This window comes from Narcine bancroftii, chromosome 4 (assembly GCF_036971445.1).
Source record: "Narcine bancroftii isolate sNarBan1 chromosome 4, sNarBan1.hap1, whole genome shotgun sequence".
In the NCBI taxonomy this organism is placed as follows: domain Eukaryota; kingdom Metazoa; phylum Chordata; class Chondrichthyes; order Torpediniformes; family Narcinidae; genus Narcine; species Narcine bancroftii.
The window spans coordinates 102727687-102749555 of NC_091472.1; the positions used below are offsets into that span (position 1 = coordinate 102727687).

At 43.3% G+C, this 21869-nt stretch overlaps 1 protein-coding gene across 1 annotated transcript in view; it reads left to right on the forward strand.

Annotated features, from left to right (window-relative positions):
* The window catches only part of usta (uronyl 2-sulfotransferase a), an 85425-nt gene that overhangs the window by 19316 nt on the left and 44240 nt on the right, over positions 1-21869 (forward strand). The window contains exon 2 of the mRNA XM_069932257.1: positions 1249-1292. Within this exon, the coding sequence (XP_069788358.1) occupies positions 1249-1292 (44 nt within the window). The remainder of the gene's footprint in view (positions 1-1248; positions 1293-21869) is intronic.

Consider the following 21869-nt stretch of genomic DNA (forward strand, 5'->3'; position numbering starts at 1 on the left):
ATTTGAAATGAAATTAATTATTTGAATAGAGGAATTAATATACTGCGGTAATTTGCCTTTCATCGAGACAAGGGGAATAAGTGCAAGTTATTTAGCCAAATGGATTGGTTCTTGAGAGGATGTAGTTAGTGTTGCATTACTTGAGATAGACAACAGACTCGCCAAGGCAAATAGCGCCTTTGGAAGACTACACAAAAGAGTCTGGAAAAACAACCAACTGAAAAACCTCACAAAGATAAGCGTATACAGAGCCGTTGTCATACCCACACTCCTGTTCGGCTCCGAATCATGGGTCCTCTACCGGCACCACCTACGGCTCCTAGAAAGCTTCCACCAGCGTTGTCTCCGCTCCATCCTCAACATCCATTGGAGCGCTCACACCCCTAACGTCGAGGTACTCGAGATGGCAGAGGTCGACAGCATCGAGTCCACGCTGCTGAAGATCCAGCTGCGCTGGATGGGTCACGTCTCCAGAATGGAGGACCATCGCCTTCCCAAGATCGTATTATATGGCGAGCTCTCCACTGGCCACCGTGACAGAGGTGCACCAAAGAAAAGGTACAAGGACTGCCTAAAGAAATCTCTTGGTGCCTGCCACATTGACCACCGCCAGTGGGCTGATAACGCCTCAAACCGTGCATCTTGGCGCCTCACAGTTTGGCGGGCAGCAGCCTCCTTTGAAGAAGACCGCAGAGCCCACCTCACTGACAAAAGGCAAAGGAGGAAAAACCCAACACCCAACCCCAACCAACCAATTTTCCCTTGCAACCGCTGCAATCGTGTCTGCCTGTCCCGCATCGGACTGGTCAGCCACAAACGAGCCTGCAGCTGACGTGGACTTTTTTACCCCCTCCATAAATCTTCGTCCGCGAAGCCAAGCCAAAGAAGAAAAGAGAAGAAAGAAGACTTGGTCCTGTAATTGCTTTTGACTTTAAAAAAAAATTAACTAATTTTTATGTATAATCATTTTAACAATCATATTTAAAAATTGGGATGAAACTTTAAATTTGTCATATTGTGCACTTAATTATATGCTTTGCTAGATTAATAACTTTTATATGGATAATTATCAGGGAGAACCTCCACTTTTCTTTTGAAAAGAAAAAAAATTGCATTCTTAGTGAAGTGTGATTCTTTTTTAAAAGTTCTCACTATTTTCTGAGAGTAATTTTATTGTTGACAAACATATTTCTGTTTCATTTATCCTTTGTAGTGGAATAATTACAATTTTGTTTTTTTTTTCGCCAGGCAATTCAACTTTTCTAGATGGGTATCATCATCAACCCCTGAAGGTAAGTTCAGATAATTAGCAAGGGTAATTCTGCTGCTCCATTTTTAATTTTTTAAAGATTTAGACATACGGCATGATAACAGGCCATTTCAGCCTATGAGTCCATCCCACCCAATTTACACCCATTAGCCTGCACGTTTTGAACAGTGGGAGGAAACTGGACTCCCTGGAGAAAACCCATGCAGATAGCGTGAGATTCAAAACCCAGTCTGGTCCCAATTGTTAGTGCTGGAAAGGCATTGTGTGAACCGTGCCTCCATGAGATGATTCTCTCCCACCCTCAAGTAATCCAGAAGGAAATTAGTGTAGATGCCAGAAATTTGTAGGCCTTACCTTTTGATCTCTCTGCCCCTTTGCCATTTCTCTGAAACATAAAATCTATTTCATTTTTTCCCCTATTTCTAATGTTCAATGTGAAATTGGATCTTTCTCCATAAATACTGTCTGCCCTGTAGAATATTTCCAAGCTTTCCTGTCTGAACCTCAAGAACCTGTAAATATTTTTGAGCTGGAATGTTATTTTTAATCTACAGAGTAGTGGCTTAGGCTGAGCCATCTTTTTTTAACTGTTCTATCACTGATCTTCCTTAATGTGTGAAGTGGAGGTTCTCAATGATAAAAGCACATTGTTCAGTTCCTCAGATCATTTGTAATATGCAGGTGACAAACAATGAGCATGTCTAAATCGAATGGTTGTGAATCTCGCCGTCTCATCAGATGCCTGTGCTTCTGATACCTCTATAACTATGCATCCTCTTCAGTGGTGAGCCCAAGCTCTAGGTTCATATCCAAATTGTACATCCTCAACACCAGTCCCAAATCCACAAAGCATTAGGAAGCGTTCAGCGCCTTGAGGCCTTTTAGAAGCCTCACCCCATCATACCTTCACAAAATCTGGACATGTTTCCTGGCTCCCAGAAACAGGTTACCAACCAGAAAATCGAGCCTTCCCATCTATGTTCAACTACATTACAATTACCTGCATCCCAATCATCAACATTCCAGAAACTCTCTTTGGCTAGATATTTTATTGTACAAGCCACAAAGGCTTGTCAGAAACGTGACATTCTTCATTGAAATTTTCCCCCAACTTCCTGAAGCTTTTCCTGTATTTATAGGATACAGGTCTGGAGTGTGATGGAATGCCTTTCATTTATCTTGGAGTACCATTCATTTACCTTGGAATAAAGAGTGCAGCTCCAATACTAATTTGACTTAACACCATTCAGGAAAATGCAACCCATTTGTTTGGTGTTTAAACATTCCTTCCTTCCACTATGGTTGCATCTGCAAATCCACAACCACAACTTGACAAGGCTTCTTCAGCACCATTTCCTGGTGCACCACCAACCTAAGATCAGTTACACAAGTTTTTAAGATGCTGGCCTTACCATTGAAGCCCACATCCTGCATCTGTTGTTAAATGTGGAAGACAAGACTGTACTCCTGTTGGATTTGGTGGCTGATGCCTTCCAAATGTCTACCTTATAATTGACTGCCTATAATTTGTATTTATTTCTGTATTAGTAGTTTGGAAGATGAGGGACGAAGTTTGCCCATTGCTTTATCACAGGAGTGCTGTTCCCAAACGCGATCAGTGCTATGTAATATATTTGTGCAAATTTGCGCTAATTAAACAAAATCCCCAGTATTCTTGAGTCCTTCAAAAATGTTCCTAACTGTAAATCACCAATAATTTAAAAGCATTCATTTCAGGTGAAATGGGGTCTTTTCTGGGTTGGTGTGTGTGTCCCAATTTCTCCCCACTATTCTTGAGGTTGTGGTACTGAACAGATGAGCTGAAATCAAAGCAAAAAAGTTTTGAATTGTATGAAATAAATTTAATTTTTGGCTGCCATCCTAAAACAGAAACAAAATGAACGAGCTTTGTCATTTGTCCTTCTTAAAAGGAGCTTCTGCTGCTTTGTCCTGTGTGTGATTTCAGTCTTGTGGTACATGGTGAAATCTTCAAGCCCTTTGTTCATTAATCAAAGACTTATATTTCCTCGAATTTTCCAGTATATATTGGGTCATAACATCAGACCAATTGTGTGCCTCTTTGTTATCCCAAAAATTATCACTGGATACTATTTCCAGAAAATAAGGGGCAGTCAAAGGTGACCCTTGCAGGAGCAGGTTCCATTAAAAGATGATCTGATTATGTGAAATACCAGTAAACAAATGGTTAAACTTTAATTGCATAATTTGTCAATGTTTGTAGTAAAGTTATTTCTTTTGCTATTCCAAAGATCTCAGCCTTCAGTCTTTGAGAGACTTTTTCCACTGTCGCCAATGAAGAGGATGGTTGAATTATGTTCTATAGGGTGGTAGTAATTTTGATTACGATTAAGTACCAAATTTATCTGTGAATTTGAGCAGTGATGTGTTCAGCAGTTACATTTTACCCTGTACATTCCAAAATAATATCTACCACTCCTTAGCCCATCTTCTTATCAAAATCCATTTATTTTGATTAGCTTGCAGATCAGTTTGGCAAAATCTACAAATTAAAGATGACACCAAACTGATGAAATACATGCATATTGTAAATAATGCTTTTGAGGAATGGGGTGGGTAGCCACAATTTTTGCATAATTCTACAATCAGCCCATGATTTGAAGAAAAATGCATTTTAAATGTTGAATTTGGTTGGAAGGGAAAGGAGATGCGACTTATTGTTTCCAAATACATTAGTTTGTGTAACATTAAGCCAGTAAAAGCTCCAAGTTTTGTCTGGGTATCTCAAAAATGTGGAGTTTATTTTTATTAGTATTTCATTTTTAAAATAGGCTGAACTATTGCAGTTTAAGCTTTGGTCTAGGAATTGGATAGCGAGGATTTCCACAATGCACATGCTTGCAGAAGTTTCCTCCGTCTCAAATCTTGCCAATTCAGTTCTTGAGGTGAAGTTAAACATTCTCTGACTTGTGGAAACAATAAAGGTAGTTAAATGATCCTTGATCACATCACGCAATTACCATGTACTGGGGCATCTCGGTGTTGTTGGATAAAAGTCCAGGGTTTAGAAATTCCAAGCCAGGAATTGACTTGAGCAGAACCCTACTATTGGTTGTGTTCCCAATGCCCATTGCTCTTGTTCTTATTGATGCTGGGAAGTTCAGAGTAGCTGAGGCAAGTAACTGCACTGAATCTTGAAAAGAGTTCAGTCTGGAACTGTGGACTAGCAATGGTGAGTTTGATTAATGAGATGACAATTAAGCAGGCTGTTTGGTCCTGGTTACTGTCAAATTTCCTGAGTGTTGCTGTGGCTGTGCTCATCCAAGCAAATTAACTAAGATTGAATGCACTTCACTGACAACAAAGGATACCATAAAAGGATTATCTGCACTTTTGTAAAGACCTTTTTTCATATTGCTATAAATTAATATGCATTATCCATCTTTTGGATTTATTTTCACTTTAATTCAATGAAGTGTAACATTGCAATTTTTTTTTAACAAAGTACCTGTTCAGCTGCAGCAAGCAAGAATGTTGGTGTTTATATACATTGTATATGATACGTTGTACTCATGATCATAGCATGGCCTTGTATTCCAGAGAATAATTTCCCTCTTGCAGCAAGACACAAACTAGAACCATGAAATATTCAACACTTGCTTACATGAATAGTTAACACCATAGAAATTCTTCATCCAGGTGCTAAACAGTTGTCAATTAAACATGATCACTGCATCTTGGTACTCCATCCAAACACTGAAGCATGGACTACCTTATTTAAAAAAAAAAGCAGAATACCAGTTTGAATCATCCACAAGATGCACTGCAGTAATTCATCAAGGCTTCTTCGGTCATGCCTCCCACATCAAGGACCTGCCTCCCAGAAGGAGGAGGGCCTTGTTATTTGGGAATAGTGCCATCACCAAACTTAAGTTACACAGCTGGTTAATTTGAAAATGTTGACATTCTTTATTATTGGTTATAATCCTAAAATCACATCACTGGGAGTGTTCATGGGCAATGACAGACACATGACACCCATGTTCCATGACAAAATAAGTGGTTGTCACATTCTGTGAAATTGGGCATTATGCGATGTGGATGTTGTGTGAACTGTATATACTTGCCAAAGTTATATAAGATATTGGCCTTGCACTAAATTAAACTTCAATTTTTTTTCACTTTTTAAACCTTTATGTAAACACTTTATTAGCCTGTAGTCACACACAATTTAGCTGAGGATGAGGATCATCCACGTCACTATTCTCAACTTCCTCATAGTGTTCTACTGGAAGAGTTTCAGGTCGAATAACCTCCATTGATGAACTGTCCCTCTCTAATGCCTGAAGGACCTGGCTGAAGCTCTTCTTGGGGAGGTGTTGACTTTCTCAGGAATATGTCCAGTGGTGTTTGCCTAGTTCGCTTTTACTTCATAAATTTCTTTATATGTAGCAAGCACTGCACGAGCATTCATTCCTCTCTATCAGTAAAAAGTGCTCAGTGTTTGGCCCCATCTCTTCAGCAAGCAGTTAAGGTCTGCAAAGAATATGGCTAACCCATTAACAGTGAACTGTTTCTGTACCTGTTCTTCTCCTCTGCAGTTTCCTTTTCCCTTGCCTCCTCTTCAGCTTTTGCTCTTGCTCCAGTAACTCTTCATTTGTTAGTTGCTCAGGAACCACCTCTAGGAGTTCTTCAGAGTCCTCATCATCTATGTCTAGGTTCAGGTTGTTGTTTACCATGTCGACAACAGCTCTATTAATCATTGCGATCTCATCATCTTTTTCAAATCTCTTAAAGCCACTTCAGTATTGTTTTCCATATGCCATTCATGCACTCTTTGGACACATCATCCCAGGCCCAAACAAGATTCTTTGTGTAGTGGAAAATGTTGCACACCTTCCCGAACTGCATCAGTGTCTTCCCAGTGTCCTCAGTTGCAGCAACAGCCTGAGAAAAAGTCCTCCTTGAATGCTGGAGCCCTTGGTCCATTGGCTGGATTAAAGAGGTGGTGTTTGGTGGGAGGAACACCACTTTGATGTTGGGGTGGAAGTCACCAATGAAAGGGGGATGTCCTGGAGCATTGTCTACAATTAGCAAATCTTGAAAGGTATGCCTTCTTTGAAGCAGTACTTCTCCGTTTCACTGGCATAGCAATCATCGAGGACTTTTTATTGCTCCTGTGTTTGTTAATGTACCTGAAAGCCCTGGGGTTTACACTATGCCAAATAAGAAATGGTTTTAACTTGTAGTCAGCAACCTTGCCCCCTAACAACACTGTCACTCTGTCTTCAACCCTGGCATTTACTTGGTCTCTTTATGGATGAAGGTCCTTTCAGGCATTCGCTTCCAGAATAAGGAGGTTTCATCCATGTTAAAAATTTGCTGGGGCAAATAGCCTCCCTCTACAATTAGTTTCTCTAAGGTATCAACAAATTCTTCAGCTGCCTTCTCTTCAGCACTCGCAGGCTCACCACTCACTTTCACATTATGCAGTGAAAAGCATTGTTTGAAGTGCCTGAACCACCCAGAGATAGCACTGAACTCGATATCATAGTCTGGTCCTGCTTTTTCTTTAAGCATCTGGGTCAAGCTTCATGCCTTATCAGTGATCGTCAATGTGCTGAGAGGGTCTCGCTTCTGCGTTTGCTCCTCAATCTACATCCTTAGCAATTTCTCGATACCTGATGTAGGTCCCTCTCGCATTTTCATTAGGGCCCCCGTAGCTTTCAGTGGAGCCGATCCTTCAACAGCTTGGAGAACGTTTGCTTTGTTTTTGAGGATTGTTGTGATTGTTGAGTGAGACCTGCCTAAGTCACAAGCAAGGACATTCACTATTTTTCCACCTTTGTGTTGTTTAATAGCCTTTTGTTTCACTTCCAAATCGATACTTCTCCTTTGCCTCTTGCTGCTGCTATCACGGGCACTGGTTTTGCTGCATTTGGGAGCGGAGTCATGTTCTTTTCTATGACTAGCTGCCTTGGATCAGTGAATGAATATATTTGTTAAGTTGTGTTACTGGGAGGTCATATGCTCAGACCACTAGAAAATGGATATATGTGCAAGGCATTTGATTGTCCTTCCAGATTTAAAAAAAAGATTCCATATGAACAATTTTACCATCTTAACCTCACCCTTCCAAGGAGCAAAGAGGTCAATAAATTTGAAATTTATTGTTGTAATTCATAGTGTCATAAACAGTTGCCTTAGTAAGTTCTCACAAGCAACATTCAAGCTAAAAATCATATGATTTGGGTACACTAGTTTGAACAATAACTGTTGGCCGTTATACCATGGAGAACTTCCAGTTCTTCATTAGAATTGTGGTGTGGATCATGTATGGTTATGAGAGCACAGGTTGAAAACCTTGACTGAAAGACTGCACTTCCAAGAGTGTATCAGTCCCTTAGTATTATGCCTCTCATGGCAAGAAGAAAAATAAATGTTTCTGTTGAAAAACGGGCTCATGGGAGACTGCTGAAGTTTTCTGCATTTTCGAACAGTCTGGATGTTGATTAAATGTTTTTTTTACTTGGCTTAACTCAGCAAACTGGTTTAACATGGTTTTACAGATCTATTCAAATTGTTCTTTCTTGTGTTTATTAAGGCATTCTTAGTTTCATCTTTTTTTCTTTTTGTGTGCTTGTATGTATAAAAATGATTTGTTTTCATTTCTAAAACTCAATAAGCTTATGTTAAACTCAATAAAAAATATTTTAAAAAGAAAAGAAAGAATCTTTGACTGAAGAAGCAGATGGATATGAGAGGTACAGCATTCCAAACTTCTACACTTAATGGGTCAGCTTGAGAAATTCTGTCTGCTGTGAGATTCTGGTACTGTGCGCTCGAGGATTTAAAAAGAAAATGATGAAAACCTATTTAAACAAACAATAAATGTAAAAGCAACTCAAAATGCAGGAGGAACTCAGTAGGTCATGTAGCATCCATGATCAATGTTTTAGGCTGAAACCTTTCATCAGGAATAGCAATAAATGGGAAGATGTCGGAATAAAAGGGTGGAGGGAGGAGCACAGATTAACAATGATAGGTGAACACAGATGAGAAGGAGGAGCACAGGTTAACAGTAGGCACTTTCAGGTGGTCAATTGCCCCACATATAAAGCCGCATGTTTAGGCAATATGCGGCTGTTTTGAGGCCACCTGAATGTGCAGGAGGTGCTCTTGAGGCGAGGTACGTAACCCTCCTCCGAGGGATAATCAGCTCAGCTCAGTGGCTCCCCCAGCCACCTGAATGCAGCTGGCTGAAAGCGGATGTTAAAGGGTCAGGCTGCTGATCACAACTGACACTGGGCAGGAGCCGAGTGTGCTCAGAGCCACATCCTGTGGAGCTGTGTCCTTCAGGTGGCCAGCGTTGCGCTTTAAACGCTGCCACCTGAACGGCAATTTAAAGGGCCGCTTCTGCTTCTTCAGGCGTATTCTTAGCGTAGAATGCACCTGAAAAAGCCTAATGATAGGTGAACACAGATGGGAGGGAGGAAATATAGAAAACATTAAGTGAGGATGTAAAATATGTCACAAAAGAGGATGTCATTACATAAGTACAATATACAGATGCACCTAAATTCTTGCTTCAGCCAAAGTGGTGTTCAAGATGCAATGACAATCAAATAAATAAAATTAATGCACAATATGCCAAGTCAGAAAAAGAGTAAGTAAATATAAAAGAATAGATAAATATTCATGGTTACAGTTAACATAAGGTTTCAATGAAAGTAATGTTTCAATAGGCAGGTAAATCTTTTACTGGTCATGGGATAGTTTATCATTAGAATGGTACAAAGTGTTTCAGGACCCTGATAACTGTTGGGAAAGAAACTATTCTTGAAGCCAAAGATGCTGGTCTTCAAGCTTCTGTATCTTCTGCAAAAGGTAGCAGTGATAAGAGGTTGTGACCAGGGTGATTAGGATCCTTTATGATGGCTACCTTCTTGAGTCAGAGTTTAGCAAATGTCTTCAAAGAAGGGGGGACAAGTTCAAATTCGTTTATTATCATCTGACTGTACGCATACACCAGATAAATGGCATTTCTCTGGACCATAGTGCTCATACATATGTGCACTATCCACTGAACCTAATCGTGTGTGTGTGTGTGTGTGTGTGTGTGTGTGTGTGTGTGTGTGTGTGTGTGTGTGTGTGTGTGTGTGTGTGTGTGTGTGAAGATACAATTTGAAATAAATGAGTACAAATATTTTGGAATGTTCAGTCTCGCAGCCTGCAGGAAGAAGCTATTTCCTAGCCTGGCAGTTCTGATTTTGATGCTCCTATGACTTTCCCTTGATGAAAGTGGGCCAAGAATACCATGTGATGGATAGAAAAGGTCCTCAATTATGATTTAAGCAATATTTTTGATAAATGTCATAAGTAGAGAAAAAGGAAGCTCCAGTGATCTTCTCAGCTGTTTTGATGTTCCTCTTTACTGATTTCCTGCTCGATGCCTTGCAGCGAGAATACCACCCAATAATGCAGGAAAACCGAACCCTCTCAATTGTGCTCCCTGAAATGTTGTAAGATGGAGCTCGACAGCCTTCCAACCCCCACCCCCCCCCCCCACTTAACTTCCTTAGGAAGTGCAGGTACTGCTGCACCTTCTTGGCAAATGAGGTGTTGTGGGTCCCAGTGAGGTCATCCATGAGATGCATACCTCAGAACTTTGTGCTCTCTACTCTGTCCAAGACTGATCCATTGATGTCCAATGAAGAGTGGTTGACCTTTGTCCTCCTGAAGTCCACAATCATTTTTTCTGTCCACTATGAGAGTCAGATTGTTGTTCTTGCACCATTTTATGAGCCTCACAACCTCTCTGTAAGCCACCTCATCATTGTTGCTGATGAGCCGATCTACTGTTGGATCTTACACAAACTTGATTTTGTTTGAATTCAGTCTGACTGCAATTGTTGCTGTGGTTTGATGGATGTTGTTTTGAAACAACGGATGTTGAAAATGTCTGCAAAAATTCCAGCTAGTTGGTCCAAGCAGACTTTAAGCATATGGTCATGTATGCTTTCTGGGCCGGACACTTTCTGATGCTACCTCTCCTGGATGTTCTTTTGATACCAATCTCAGAAGCTGGGATCATTGGGGGCTCAAGAAGATGCATCAAGCTTTTCCCTTTCAAAGTGAACGTAGGAGGTATTAAGCTGGTCTTTGAAAGAGATGTTTCACAGTTCTTACCTCATTTTGCCTTGTCAGATGTAGGACAGCAGCTCAAATAAATCAGACAAATGACAATCAGGAAGAGTAAATTACTGTGTGTTCCCTACTGATACTTTGCAGTAATAAATGAAAGTTTCTTTCATTTAAATGCGTGTTTTACATCGATGCTGATGAAAAATATGTTTTATCGAAGAGTTGGAAGGATTTTATTTTATTATTGTAACAAACAAATGGATTCAGATTTAAGAGAAATTTAGTTTTTATTGTCAGCCAAAGGGAAAAAAAGAAGTTTTATTTCTTTCAACCTCGGGTGAGTTGAAGACTGTACAGTGGTATCAAGCTGTGCACATAGTACTGATTTCGTGAGATGCTGCTGTTTCAGCAAACACCAGTTTCATTTTTTTTTGCACATTAACATAGTTAAAACTTTCTATATGTGCTGGTTCACAACTTAAATAAAGAAGTTCATTTAGCCCCTGGCATGAATACAGCACAGTGGTTCTGGAAACAGCAGGTATGCAAACTCCATGCCTGAATCAGAACAGAGGCTCAGTGTTTTGTAAGCAGGCTGGCATGACATATACATTAGGTTAGTTATGGAACCGTGGCTCTCTTGTGTCAACATCAAATATTCAATTCACAAAAAGTGACACAGAGATCTTCTGTGGTATTAATGGAATCAGTTTTAGTAATCTTGCTTGTGTAAGCTTCAAACACTGCCTGACTGTTGAAAGCAGTCTCGTGAGCAAGTAGTGACAGGGTTGGGGAATGTGGAAATGAAATTTCTCACCCTTAGTGAGCAGAGAACTCTATAAAAGGAGCCAACCTTCTTTATTTCCCTCTTTGGAACTTCCCTGTAACAGGCTTCAATTCTACAAGAGGCTGTAAAAAGAGCATATGGATGTATTAGTAATGGGGGAGGGAGAAGATGGTCAAAAATCTATTTTTTAAAATCTGGCCATCACCTAATAAGGTATAATTTCTTTCAGATCAAGTGGTAATTGGACTGAGCACAATGATATTTGAACACAGTAATGAACCATTTGACACATAACTTTGTATGGATTCTTCTCTCCAATTGTAAAATAAATTGAACCATACAGCAGGGAAATAGGCCATTCAGCTCAACTTGTCAACGCCCATCAGTGGGCATCCTTCTGTGTTAAAGTACATGTATTTTGCAGGTTGTTTATTGCATGAATATCTTTGCATGTGGTAGTCTAAGATAATTCATGCCTAAATGTAGGTGTGCTCTGGAAGAACTCACCATCGTGATGTGACAAATCATTCTTTTCATAAAAAAGCTTCACTGGGATTTGAACATCCTGTTTACTGGACAGGCAAAACTACAGATTGTTACACCCTCAGATAACTTCTTTATAATTACCTAGCCGACACATAGATTCATATGAAATAGTTGCTTTCACTCCTTAAGACACCAGTTCTAAATGAGCACCATACTGTAGATACAAATGTTTTTTCTGGATTCTCTTTTGGATTTCTTGATGACTTGTGGGAATGTCCTTTGGCATTTCCCATTAGAGGAAGCATTATGTCCCTATCTATGCTATTAAAATATTTTATTATTTAAAATTTTATGGCAGCGCACATCACTCGTGGCGAACCGCCCTGTTTGTATCGCCGCACTGGTGGGGCAACCAGGGGACCTCCGCGCCTCGTGGTTTAGGCCAGCGCATGCGCCTCAGGTAAGCGTGGTGATGTCACTGCTGACACGGGGGTGGAGCTCACGCCACCTTTAAAGGGTGCACGTGAAGTTTGAATAAACAGTTCGTTTGAAACCCTATCATGTTAGTGGTGTGTTTTATTCCGTGCAGCAGTCGCTACATTGGTGACCCCAGCGAGTCCAGATGGCTTTGTGGCCTCCCGATATGGATTCAGCAGCAATCAGCGCGGTCACGGTGAAACTCCACCCCCCCCTCCTTTTCTGGACGCATCACCCACGCACTTGATTCAGGCAGACGGAAGTGCAGTTTTGCCTCAGACACATTACCTCAGACGTTACGATGTTCTACAACATCGTGAGCGCGCTCATTGAAGAAACCGCAGCCAGGGTGAACGACCTCATCCACGACTCACCGGAGGAAGGTAAATACCTCGCTCTCAGAAGTCTCCTCCTCGGCACCTTCAGCCTCTCCTGTCAGCAGCACGCCACCAGGCTCCTGCACCTGGATGATCTGGGCAACAGAACCCCATCTGCCCTTATGGACGAAATGCTGGCACTGGCAGAGGGCCACAGACCCTGCATGATGATCGAACAGGCCTTCCTTGAGCAGATGCTGGAGGACATCCAACTCCTGCTGGCAGATGAGGATTTCTCAGATCCACGCAAAGTCGCAGCCTGCGCAGATGTCCTCTGATGGACCGTGAGAAAAACATAGAAGATAGGAGCAGGAGTAGGTCATTCGACCCTTTGAGCCTGCTCCGCCATTCAACGAGATCATGGCTGATCTTAAAGTTCAGTACCCCGTCCCCGCCTTCTCTCCGTAACCTTTGATACCCTTATACTGAAGAAATATATCTAATTCCCTCTTAAATATATTTAATGAACCTGCCTCTACTGCCCTCTGTGGCAATGAATTCCACAGATTCACCACCCTCTGGGTAAAGAAATTCCTCCTCATCTCGGTCCTAAATGGTTTGCCTATTATCCTCAAATCATGGCCCCGGGTTCTGGATTTTCCCATCATTGGAAACATCCCATCTGCATCCATTCTGTCCAGTCCTGCCAGAATTTTATATGTCTCTATGAGATCCCCTCTCAATCTTCTGAACTCCAGCGAGTACAATCCCAATTTGCGCAATCTTTCCTCATAAGTCATTCCTGCCATTCCAGGTATCAGCCTGGTGAATCGCCTCTGCACTCCCTCCATTGCAAGAACATCCTTCCTTAGATAAGGTGACCAAAACTGCACACAATACTCCAGGTGTGGTCTCACCAAGGCCCTGTACAGCTTCAGTAAGGTATCCTTGTTCCTATACTCAAACCCTCTTGATATGAAGGCCAACATACCATTTGCCTTTTTAACCGCCTGCTGTACCTGCATGCTCGCCTTCAGAGACTAATGTACAAGTACCCCTAGGTCTCTCTGCACTTCCCCATCTCTTAATCTATTGCCATTCAAATAGTAATCTGCCCTCCGGTTTGTATTACCAAAGTGGATAACCTCACATTTATCCACATTGTAGTGCATTTGCCATGTATCTGCCCAGTCCCTCAATTTATCCAAATCACACTGGAGCTTCCTGACCCTCCCTCTTCCGTGCACACAACCCCTCCTAGCTTAGTGTCATCTGCAAATTTGGAGATATTACATCCAATCCCCTCATCCAGATCATTAATGTAAATTGTGAACAGCTGGGGTCCCAGTACAGATCCCTGTGGTACCCCACTGGTCACCGCCTGCCACTCAGAAAACGAGCCATTTATCCCAACTCTGTCTTCTACCTGCCAGCCAGTTCTCAATCCACATCAATACTTTGCCCCCAATCCCATGATCCTTGATTTTGGAAGCCAGTCATTTATGCGGGACCTTATCGAAGGCCTTTTGGAAGTCCAGGTACACCACATCCACTGGCTCTCCCCCATCTATTTTACCTGTCACCATCTCAAAGAATTCCAATAGATTTGTCAAGCACGATTTACCTTTTGTAAATCCATGTTGACTCTGTCCAATCCCTTCTCTGCTAGTCATATGCTCCGCTATTATATCCTTAATAATGGATTCCATCATTTTGCCCACTACTGATGTAAGGCTCACAGGCCGATAATTCCCCGCTTTTTCTCTACCCCCCTTTTTAAATAGTGGGGTAACATTAGCTACCCTCCAATCCATGGGTACTGATCCTGAGTCTATTGAGTTCTGGAAAATAATTCTTAAAGCATCTGCTATCTGAATGGCACTTCCTTAAGTACCCTAGGATGTAGATTATCAGGCCTTTGGGATTTATCTGCCTTCAATCCCATCAATTTCCCCAAGACCATGTCCTTAGAGATACTGATTTCTTTCAGTTCCTCCCTTGCATTAGTCTCTATGTTTCCCAACATCCTTGGGAGGTTATTTGTATCCTCTCTTGTAAAAACAGAACTAAAGTAAGAATTTAATTGGTCTGCCATTTCCTTATTCCCCATTATATATTCCCCTGATTCCGACTGCAAAGGACCTACTCTGGATTTCACCAATCTTTTCCTCTTGACATATTTATAAAAGCTTTTGCAGTCGGTTTTTATATTTGCCGCAAGCTTACTTTCGTCATTTATTTTTGCTCTCTTGATTAATCCCTTTGTCCTCCTTTGCTGCATCTTGAACTGCTCCCAGTCTTCGGTTGCGGTACTTTTTTTGGCCAATTGATATGCTCTCTCTTTGGATCCAATGCTGTCTCTAATTTCCCTTGTTAACCAATGTTATCCAATGAGGCAGCCCTCAGCCAGGTCACCCTCCCAGGACCCAATCTGCTGCAAGTGACCCCAAGCACAAACTGGAAGAATACCACCCCACCTGGTGTTTCTACCATCAATGTTGGGGGTCCCAAGCCCACAAGTGCAAGCAGCTCTGTTCATTCCAGGGAAACGACCTGGCCAACCTCTGTTAATGGCTGGCATTTCCTGGTAGACACCGGAGCAAAACTGAGTGGGCTTCCCCCAACCGCCCTCAAGACCCGCACCCGCTCACGGGGTCCAACCCTACGGGCAACCATCAGATCTTCCTTCAAGACTTTCGGCACATTCAGCGCACAGATTCAGATTGGCAAGGACAAGTTTCACTGGAAATTCGTACTGGTCTCAGTGGGCACAGCGCTGCTGGGAGCCGATTTCCTCTGGGAAAACAGCCTGTTGGTTGACGTCAAAGGCAAGCGGTTGGTACATGTCCATACCTTCCAAACAGTCCGCCTTGACTTCACAGACACGTGCAACCCAGGAATAGCTTCAATCAGCACCCCCAAGGATGAGTATTCTCACATGCTCGACAATTTCCCCGCCATCCTGCAGCTGCAGTTCACTTCCGCCATGCCCCAACATGGAGTCCGCCACCACATTTCGACCCGGGGCTCCCCCTCCAAGCCAAAGCCAAGCGGTTGCCCCCCGACAAGCTACAACTGGCAAAGGAAGAGTTTTCCCGACTGCAGGAGCTGGGGATCGTCCACAGGTTGGATAACCCTTGGTCTCCCCCCTCCACATGATCCCGAAGGCTTCTGGGGGTTGGCGCCCATGCGAGGACTACTGTTGCCTTCACAACACGACCACATCGGACCGATACCCCTCCCCGCATATACAGGACTTTACAGCCAACTTGCACAGCGCCCAAGTTTTCTCGAAGGTCAACCTGCTACGGGGTTACCATCAAATCCCGGTCCATCCCGACGACATCGGCAAAACCACCATCATCACCCTGTTCGGCCTATTCGAATTCCTGCGGATGCCCTTCGGCCTTAAAAACACAGCCCAGACATTTCAACAGCTGATGGACGCAGTGGGCAGAGACTTGGGTTTCGTGTTTATCTATCTTGATGACATCCTCATCGCCAGTTGGGACCACTATGAACACAAGGTCCATCTCTGTGCACTATTTGCCCATCTAGTAGAGTTTGGCCTCATGGTCAATGTGGCCAAATGCCAGTTCAGCAAGGAGTCCCTGCAGTTCCTGGGCCATACCATCTCCGCGGATGGAGCTGCCCCAGCACCAGAGAAGGTCACAGCCGTACGCCAGTTCCCGAAGCCCAACACCCTCAAAGGTCTACAGGAATTCACCAGGATGGTCCACTTTTACCACCGCTTCATCCCGGGGGAGGCTCGCATCATGTGGCCGTTGTTCGCACTGATCGCTGCCAAGAACAAGACCCTAGAATGGACAGAAGAGGCCGAGAGTGCTTTCACTGCGACGAAGGACGCTCTGGTGAGTGCCACCCTACTAGCCCACCTGCAGCCTGATGCCCACACCGCACTCTCAGTGGACGCTTCAGCCATGGCCGTCGGGGGCGTCCTGGAGCAATCGGTCATTGGCCAGTGGCATCCACTTGCATTCTTCTGCAAGCACCTCCGCCCCCCAGAACTAAAATTCAGCGCCTTCGACAGATACTTCCGGTACTTCCTGGAGGGCAGGCCATTCACCTTTTTCACTGAACACAAACCACTCACCAAGGCCGTTGCCATGTCAAAAGATTCCTGGTCGGCACGCAAGCAGCGGCATCTGTCCTACATATCGGAATTCACCACTGACATCTGACACCAAACGGGAAAAGGACAATGTCGTTGCAGATGCGCTCTCAAGGCCCACCATCCACAGCCTAGCACAGGCGCAGAAGGAGGATGCAGAAACACAAGCTTTCCACACCACCATCATGGGCCTCTGACTCCAGGACTTCAAACTGCCGACACGCTGCTCTGCAGTGTCTCCACCAGCTCGCTGTGCCCGGTAGTCCCACCTCAATAGAGACTGCAGGCCTTCAGCGTGGTCCATGACTTGGCTCACCTCTCGGTCAAGACCTCAGTTCACATGGTGGCAAAACGGTTTGTGTGGCATGGCCTCAAGAAACAGGTAGCCCAGATGGCGCGAAATTGCACGCAGTGCCAGGCCTCCAAAGTCCAGCGCCACGTCAAGGCCCTGGTACAGCAGTTTGACTCCGTGGCCAAATTGTTTGAACATATACACATCGATATCATGGGCCCCCTGCCGGTGTCCAGGGATGCCTGCTATTTGTTGACTATGGCTGACTGCATGATGAGGTGGCCAGAAGCCATTCTGCTGAGAGACACTTCTGCCGAGTCCTGCGTCAGGAACCTACTTGCCCACTGGATCGCCAGGTTCAGAGTCCCAGCACACATGACGAGTGACAGGGGTGCCCAGTTCACATCCACCCTCTGGTCACAGCTGGCAAACCTCTTGGGAATTAAGCTCCATCACACCACCGCATACCATCCCCAAGCCAATGGTCTAGTGGAGCGCTTCCACCGGCACCTCAAGTCGGTCCTCATGGCTTGCCTCACCGGCCCCAACTGGACAGATGAATTTCCCTGGGTCCTGCTTGGCATCAGAATGGCTCAGAAAGAAGACCTATAGGTATCGTCCGCGGAGTTGGTCTATGGAGCACTTTTGTTGCCACCTGGGGAGTTCTTCGGCCCGAGCATTGGTTCCGCGACCAAGAGTCAGACCTTGCTGGCAGACTTGTGGGATAAGCTCGCCTCACTAGTGCCCCCACCACCAACCCACCATGGTAGCTGCCTGTCCTGCATCCCAAAAGAACTGGCCACATCTGACTTCGTTTTTGTCTGGTGAGGCCCACACACCATGCCCCTGCAGCACCCCTATGAGGGCCCCTACAAAGTCCAGCAATGCTCAGGCAAGACATTCACCTTGGACATCGGGGGCAAGGGGGAGATATTCACAGTCGACAGACTCAAGGCGGCACACCTGGACCTTAGAAACAATGGAGTTGGCCGCCCAAGGGACAAGACGCGTAAGCCGGTTCTGGGGGATTTGTGTGGCGGTGCACATCACTCGTGGCGAACTGGCCCTGATTGTATCACTGCACCGGCGGGGCAGCCATGAGATGGCGCCGTCAGGGGACTTCTGTGCCTTGTGGTTTAGGCCAGAGCGTGGCACCTCGGGCGAGCGTGGTGACATCACCGTTAACGTGAGGGCGGAGCTCATGCTGCCCTTGAAGGGTGCACACGAAATTTGTATAAACAGTTTGTTTGAAACCCCATAGTGTTAGTGGTGTGTTTCATTCTATGTAGCAGTCGCTACAATATCTCAATTAGCCCATCACACAAATGAAAGAGATTGGTCCATTGTACAGGTTTTCCTTAGATTTCTGGATTCACCATTGTTTCTCTGTACTTTTATAATATGGCAAACAGAACTGTGCTGGTCAAATCAAGTTTCCACTTTGGCTAAGCATAAATTTATTTTTCACTTTGATCCCTTTGGAACCAGGCTCCAGTGCTTAATTTGCTTACACAGCTTTAGTGCTTGGGATGGTTTAACTCTAAGCTCTTTCTTCATATACTTATAGAATCGTACCAAATTCTAAGAGATCTTCATGGTCCTATTGCGATTCAATTTTTTTTTAAACTGAGATGTCTCTAAAACATTTTACTCTTGTATTTGTTTTTGGCTCATGTCAGGGTTCTTGCTTGCCTTTCTACTTAATGAACTTGCTCAGTCCCTTCACATTTTCTGGTCGTGCACCCATCAGCTATGTTCTCAGTGTATGTCTCTTCTTTCATGGGCTTGAAATATTCATTGTCTCCTGCATGTTTTGTAGTTTTAACAGGATGTATTTTTCTCGAACTGAGTAAAGTTTCTCATTGCTGCTTCACTTTGTTTCTGATATTTTCTCTCCTCAAAATTCTCTCATCAATCCGTTTTGTTTTCAACCTACTTGTGTCCTTCACTATTCTCATTTTAATATTATGGTCACGATTGACAAACTTTAAATTTTGTTTACAGCACGGGTAAAGCCGATTCTGGCCATTTAATCCTGTGTTGCCCAATTACATCCAAATTAACCAAAAGCCCCGTGCGTTTTGAAGGGTGGAAAGAAAATGGAGCACTCAGGGAAAACCTACACAGGTCATGAGTCAAAGGTACAACCTCCATACAGAGAGTGCTGGATTCAAACCTGTGTCGTTGGCATTGTAACAGCGTAGTGCTAAGCATACTCTGATTCATTTCCATAGACCACTGCAGCACAGAAAACATGCCATTCGACCCTTTTACGCCAACCATCATTCCACTAGTCCCATTGACTTGCTCCCATTCTATAACCCTCACCCGCCCCCCACCCCCCGTACTACCATTCTGCCTACTACGCTGGTAGTGTGGCTCCTAGGGGAGACAAAAAACCTGCGACCAATTTCTGGAAAAAACTGGAAAATTTCTCCCCGACTCCAATTGAGCAAAGCCCGAGGAGATCACTGAAAATAGTGATACACCATCACCAACACTATTTCTAATCTAGCAATTTAGACCAAGAACAAAAAGCAAGATTTTACTGTACAATGGCAACTCCTCCTTTGGGTTTATGATATCTCAGATTAGGGAGTTCAGGATACATCACTGTACAGTAAAATTCACATAATCCAGCATTCAATCAACAGGAAACTCGAACAACTGTCAAAAAAAATTCAAGGAAATAAATAAATAAAATGAATGAAAAAATAATAAATAATTTTTAAATAAAAGTTTAAAATCGTAAAAGTAAATGTTTTCCAAAGTAATCAGCCATCGGAGTGTTCCAGTAGTGCCCAGCCACAGCAGCTCTTTGATTCCAGTTTCAATAAAGTTGTGTTTGAATAAAATGGCGGCGCCCAGGTTGAAGAGCCAGATGATGCCACTTGCTGCTTGGACATTTCTACCAAAGTGTCTCCCTTTCCCTGCCTTTAAGAGACTTTATTGTTGATTATATTTGTAAGGCTTTCGCTATAAACTTGGAGGAGGCGGCACGGTTAGCGTAACACTGTCACAGCGGTCGCGAATGGATTTCGAATTTAAAGGACGGTGCGCTGAAGGCTTGACTTGGACACTTGAGTGGAGATGAGTCGGGTTGCGCTGAGGGCCTGACCGGGTCACTGGCGTGGAGGTGAGTCAGGTTGTCAATGCGAGAAAGGTGGGCCAAGAGTCTGATGGGACACTGGCATTGAGGTGAGTCGGGTTGCATTGAGGATGTGACCGGGACACTAGAATGAAGAGCTGGTCGATTCAGCTCTCCGCTAGGGTGACTCTCAAAGTGTCTCCATATCCATGCCTAGTAAGAGTTTATATTTTATTAGTATTAGGTATGTTAGTAAGGTTTTATCTGTAAACTTAGGGGGGTGGGGGGTGGTTAATTCTGACGGCAGAATGATTAGCGCAAAACTTACAGTGCCAATGACCAGGGTTTGATTTTAAATTTAAATTTTGTCAGTTAAGGAAATTATTTGATTAAAGTGAACTTTACATAAAGACTACAATACTGATTTTTTTTTTTCAAATTACATTTTGCACTATCTTTTGTCTTTTAAACTGTGTATTCTTAATGCAGGTGTATTAGTTAAGCATTGTAAGGGGGTAAGTCTCAGTCAACCAGAAAATTTGCATATCTGGCATCTGTATTCCCAGTAGTTGCTGGATATGGGGATTTTACTGTACAATGACAACTTCTTTGGGTTTATGATATCTTGGATTAGGGAGTTCAGGATACTGTTTTCTTATCACTTTGACCTATTAATTTGGATGGTTGCAATCCTCAATTATCTTTTTTGCCATTCATTTCCCTAATTTGCATATTCCACCCTTTCTCGTTCACTTTTATGAGAGGTTTTTGTCATATACATACAATGTACAATGGACTAAAATTCGTGCTTGCTGCAGCCACATGTATGCAGCATCAATAGTATCAATCAAATTATCACAATATGCCAAGACAGAAAAAATAAGAGATAATATAAAAGAATAGATGAATAAATATTCACAGTTGCAGTTGTGCAAGCAAAGTGATTTTTCAGTTGTTCAGACATTCTTGGAGTGGCTTATGGTTGGGCTAATATGGGGAAATTCAGGAGCTCTTGGTGGGGGGTAGGGAGCTTTTCTGGTTTTGCCTTGATGGGGTTCCCTCATGATGTTGGTTGTCTTCAAGAGTCAACATTTCACACTGGTGTCTTTAGTAATTTGCTACTTTCTGCAGCCTTCTGCATTCCTGGGCATTCAAGTTTCCAAATCAGAGCATGATGTGATCAGTCAGTAAACTTCCCACAGTTTGCTTGCAGAAGTTCAATAGAGTATTTGACAATATGCCAAATCTCCTCAGACTTCTTAAAATGTGGAAGCATTAACATAGAAACATAGAAGATAGGAGCAGGAGTAGGTCATTCGATCCTTCGAGCCTGCTCTGCCATTCAACGAGATCATGGCTGATCTTAAAGTTCAGTACCCCGTCCCCGCCTTCTCTCCGTAACCTTTAATACCCTTATACTGAAGAAATATATCTAATTCCCTCTTAAATATATTTAATGAACCTGCCTCTACTGCCCTCTGTGGCAATGAATTCCACAGATTCACCACCCTCTGGGTAAAGAAATTCCTCCTCATCTCGGTCCTAAATGGTTTGCCTATTATCCTCAAACCATGGCCCCGGGTTCTGGATTTTCCCATCATTGGAAACATCCCATCTGCATCCATTCTGTCCAGTCCTGCCAGAATTTTATATGTCTCTATGAGATCCCCTCTCAATCTTCTAAACTCCAGCGAGTACAATCCCAATTTGCGCAATCTTTCCTCATAAGTCATTCCTGCCATTCCAGGTATCAGCCTGGTGAATCGCCTCTGCACTCCCTCCATTGCAAGAACATCCTTCCTTAGATAAGGTGACCAAAACTGCACATAATACTCCAGGTTGATGTGCCTTCTTCATGGTTGCCTCAGTGTGCTGGCTTGAGGAGAATTTCTCCAAC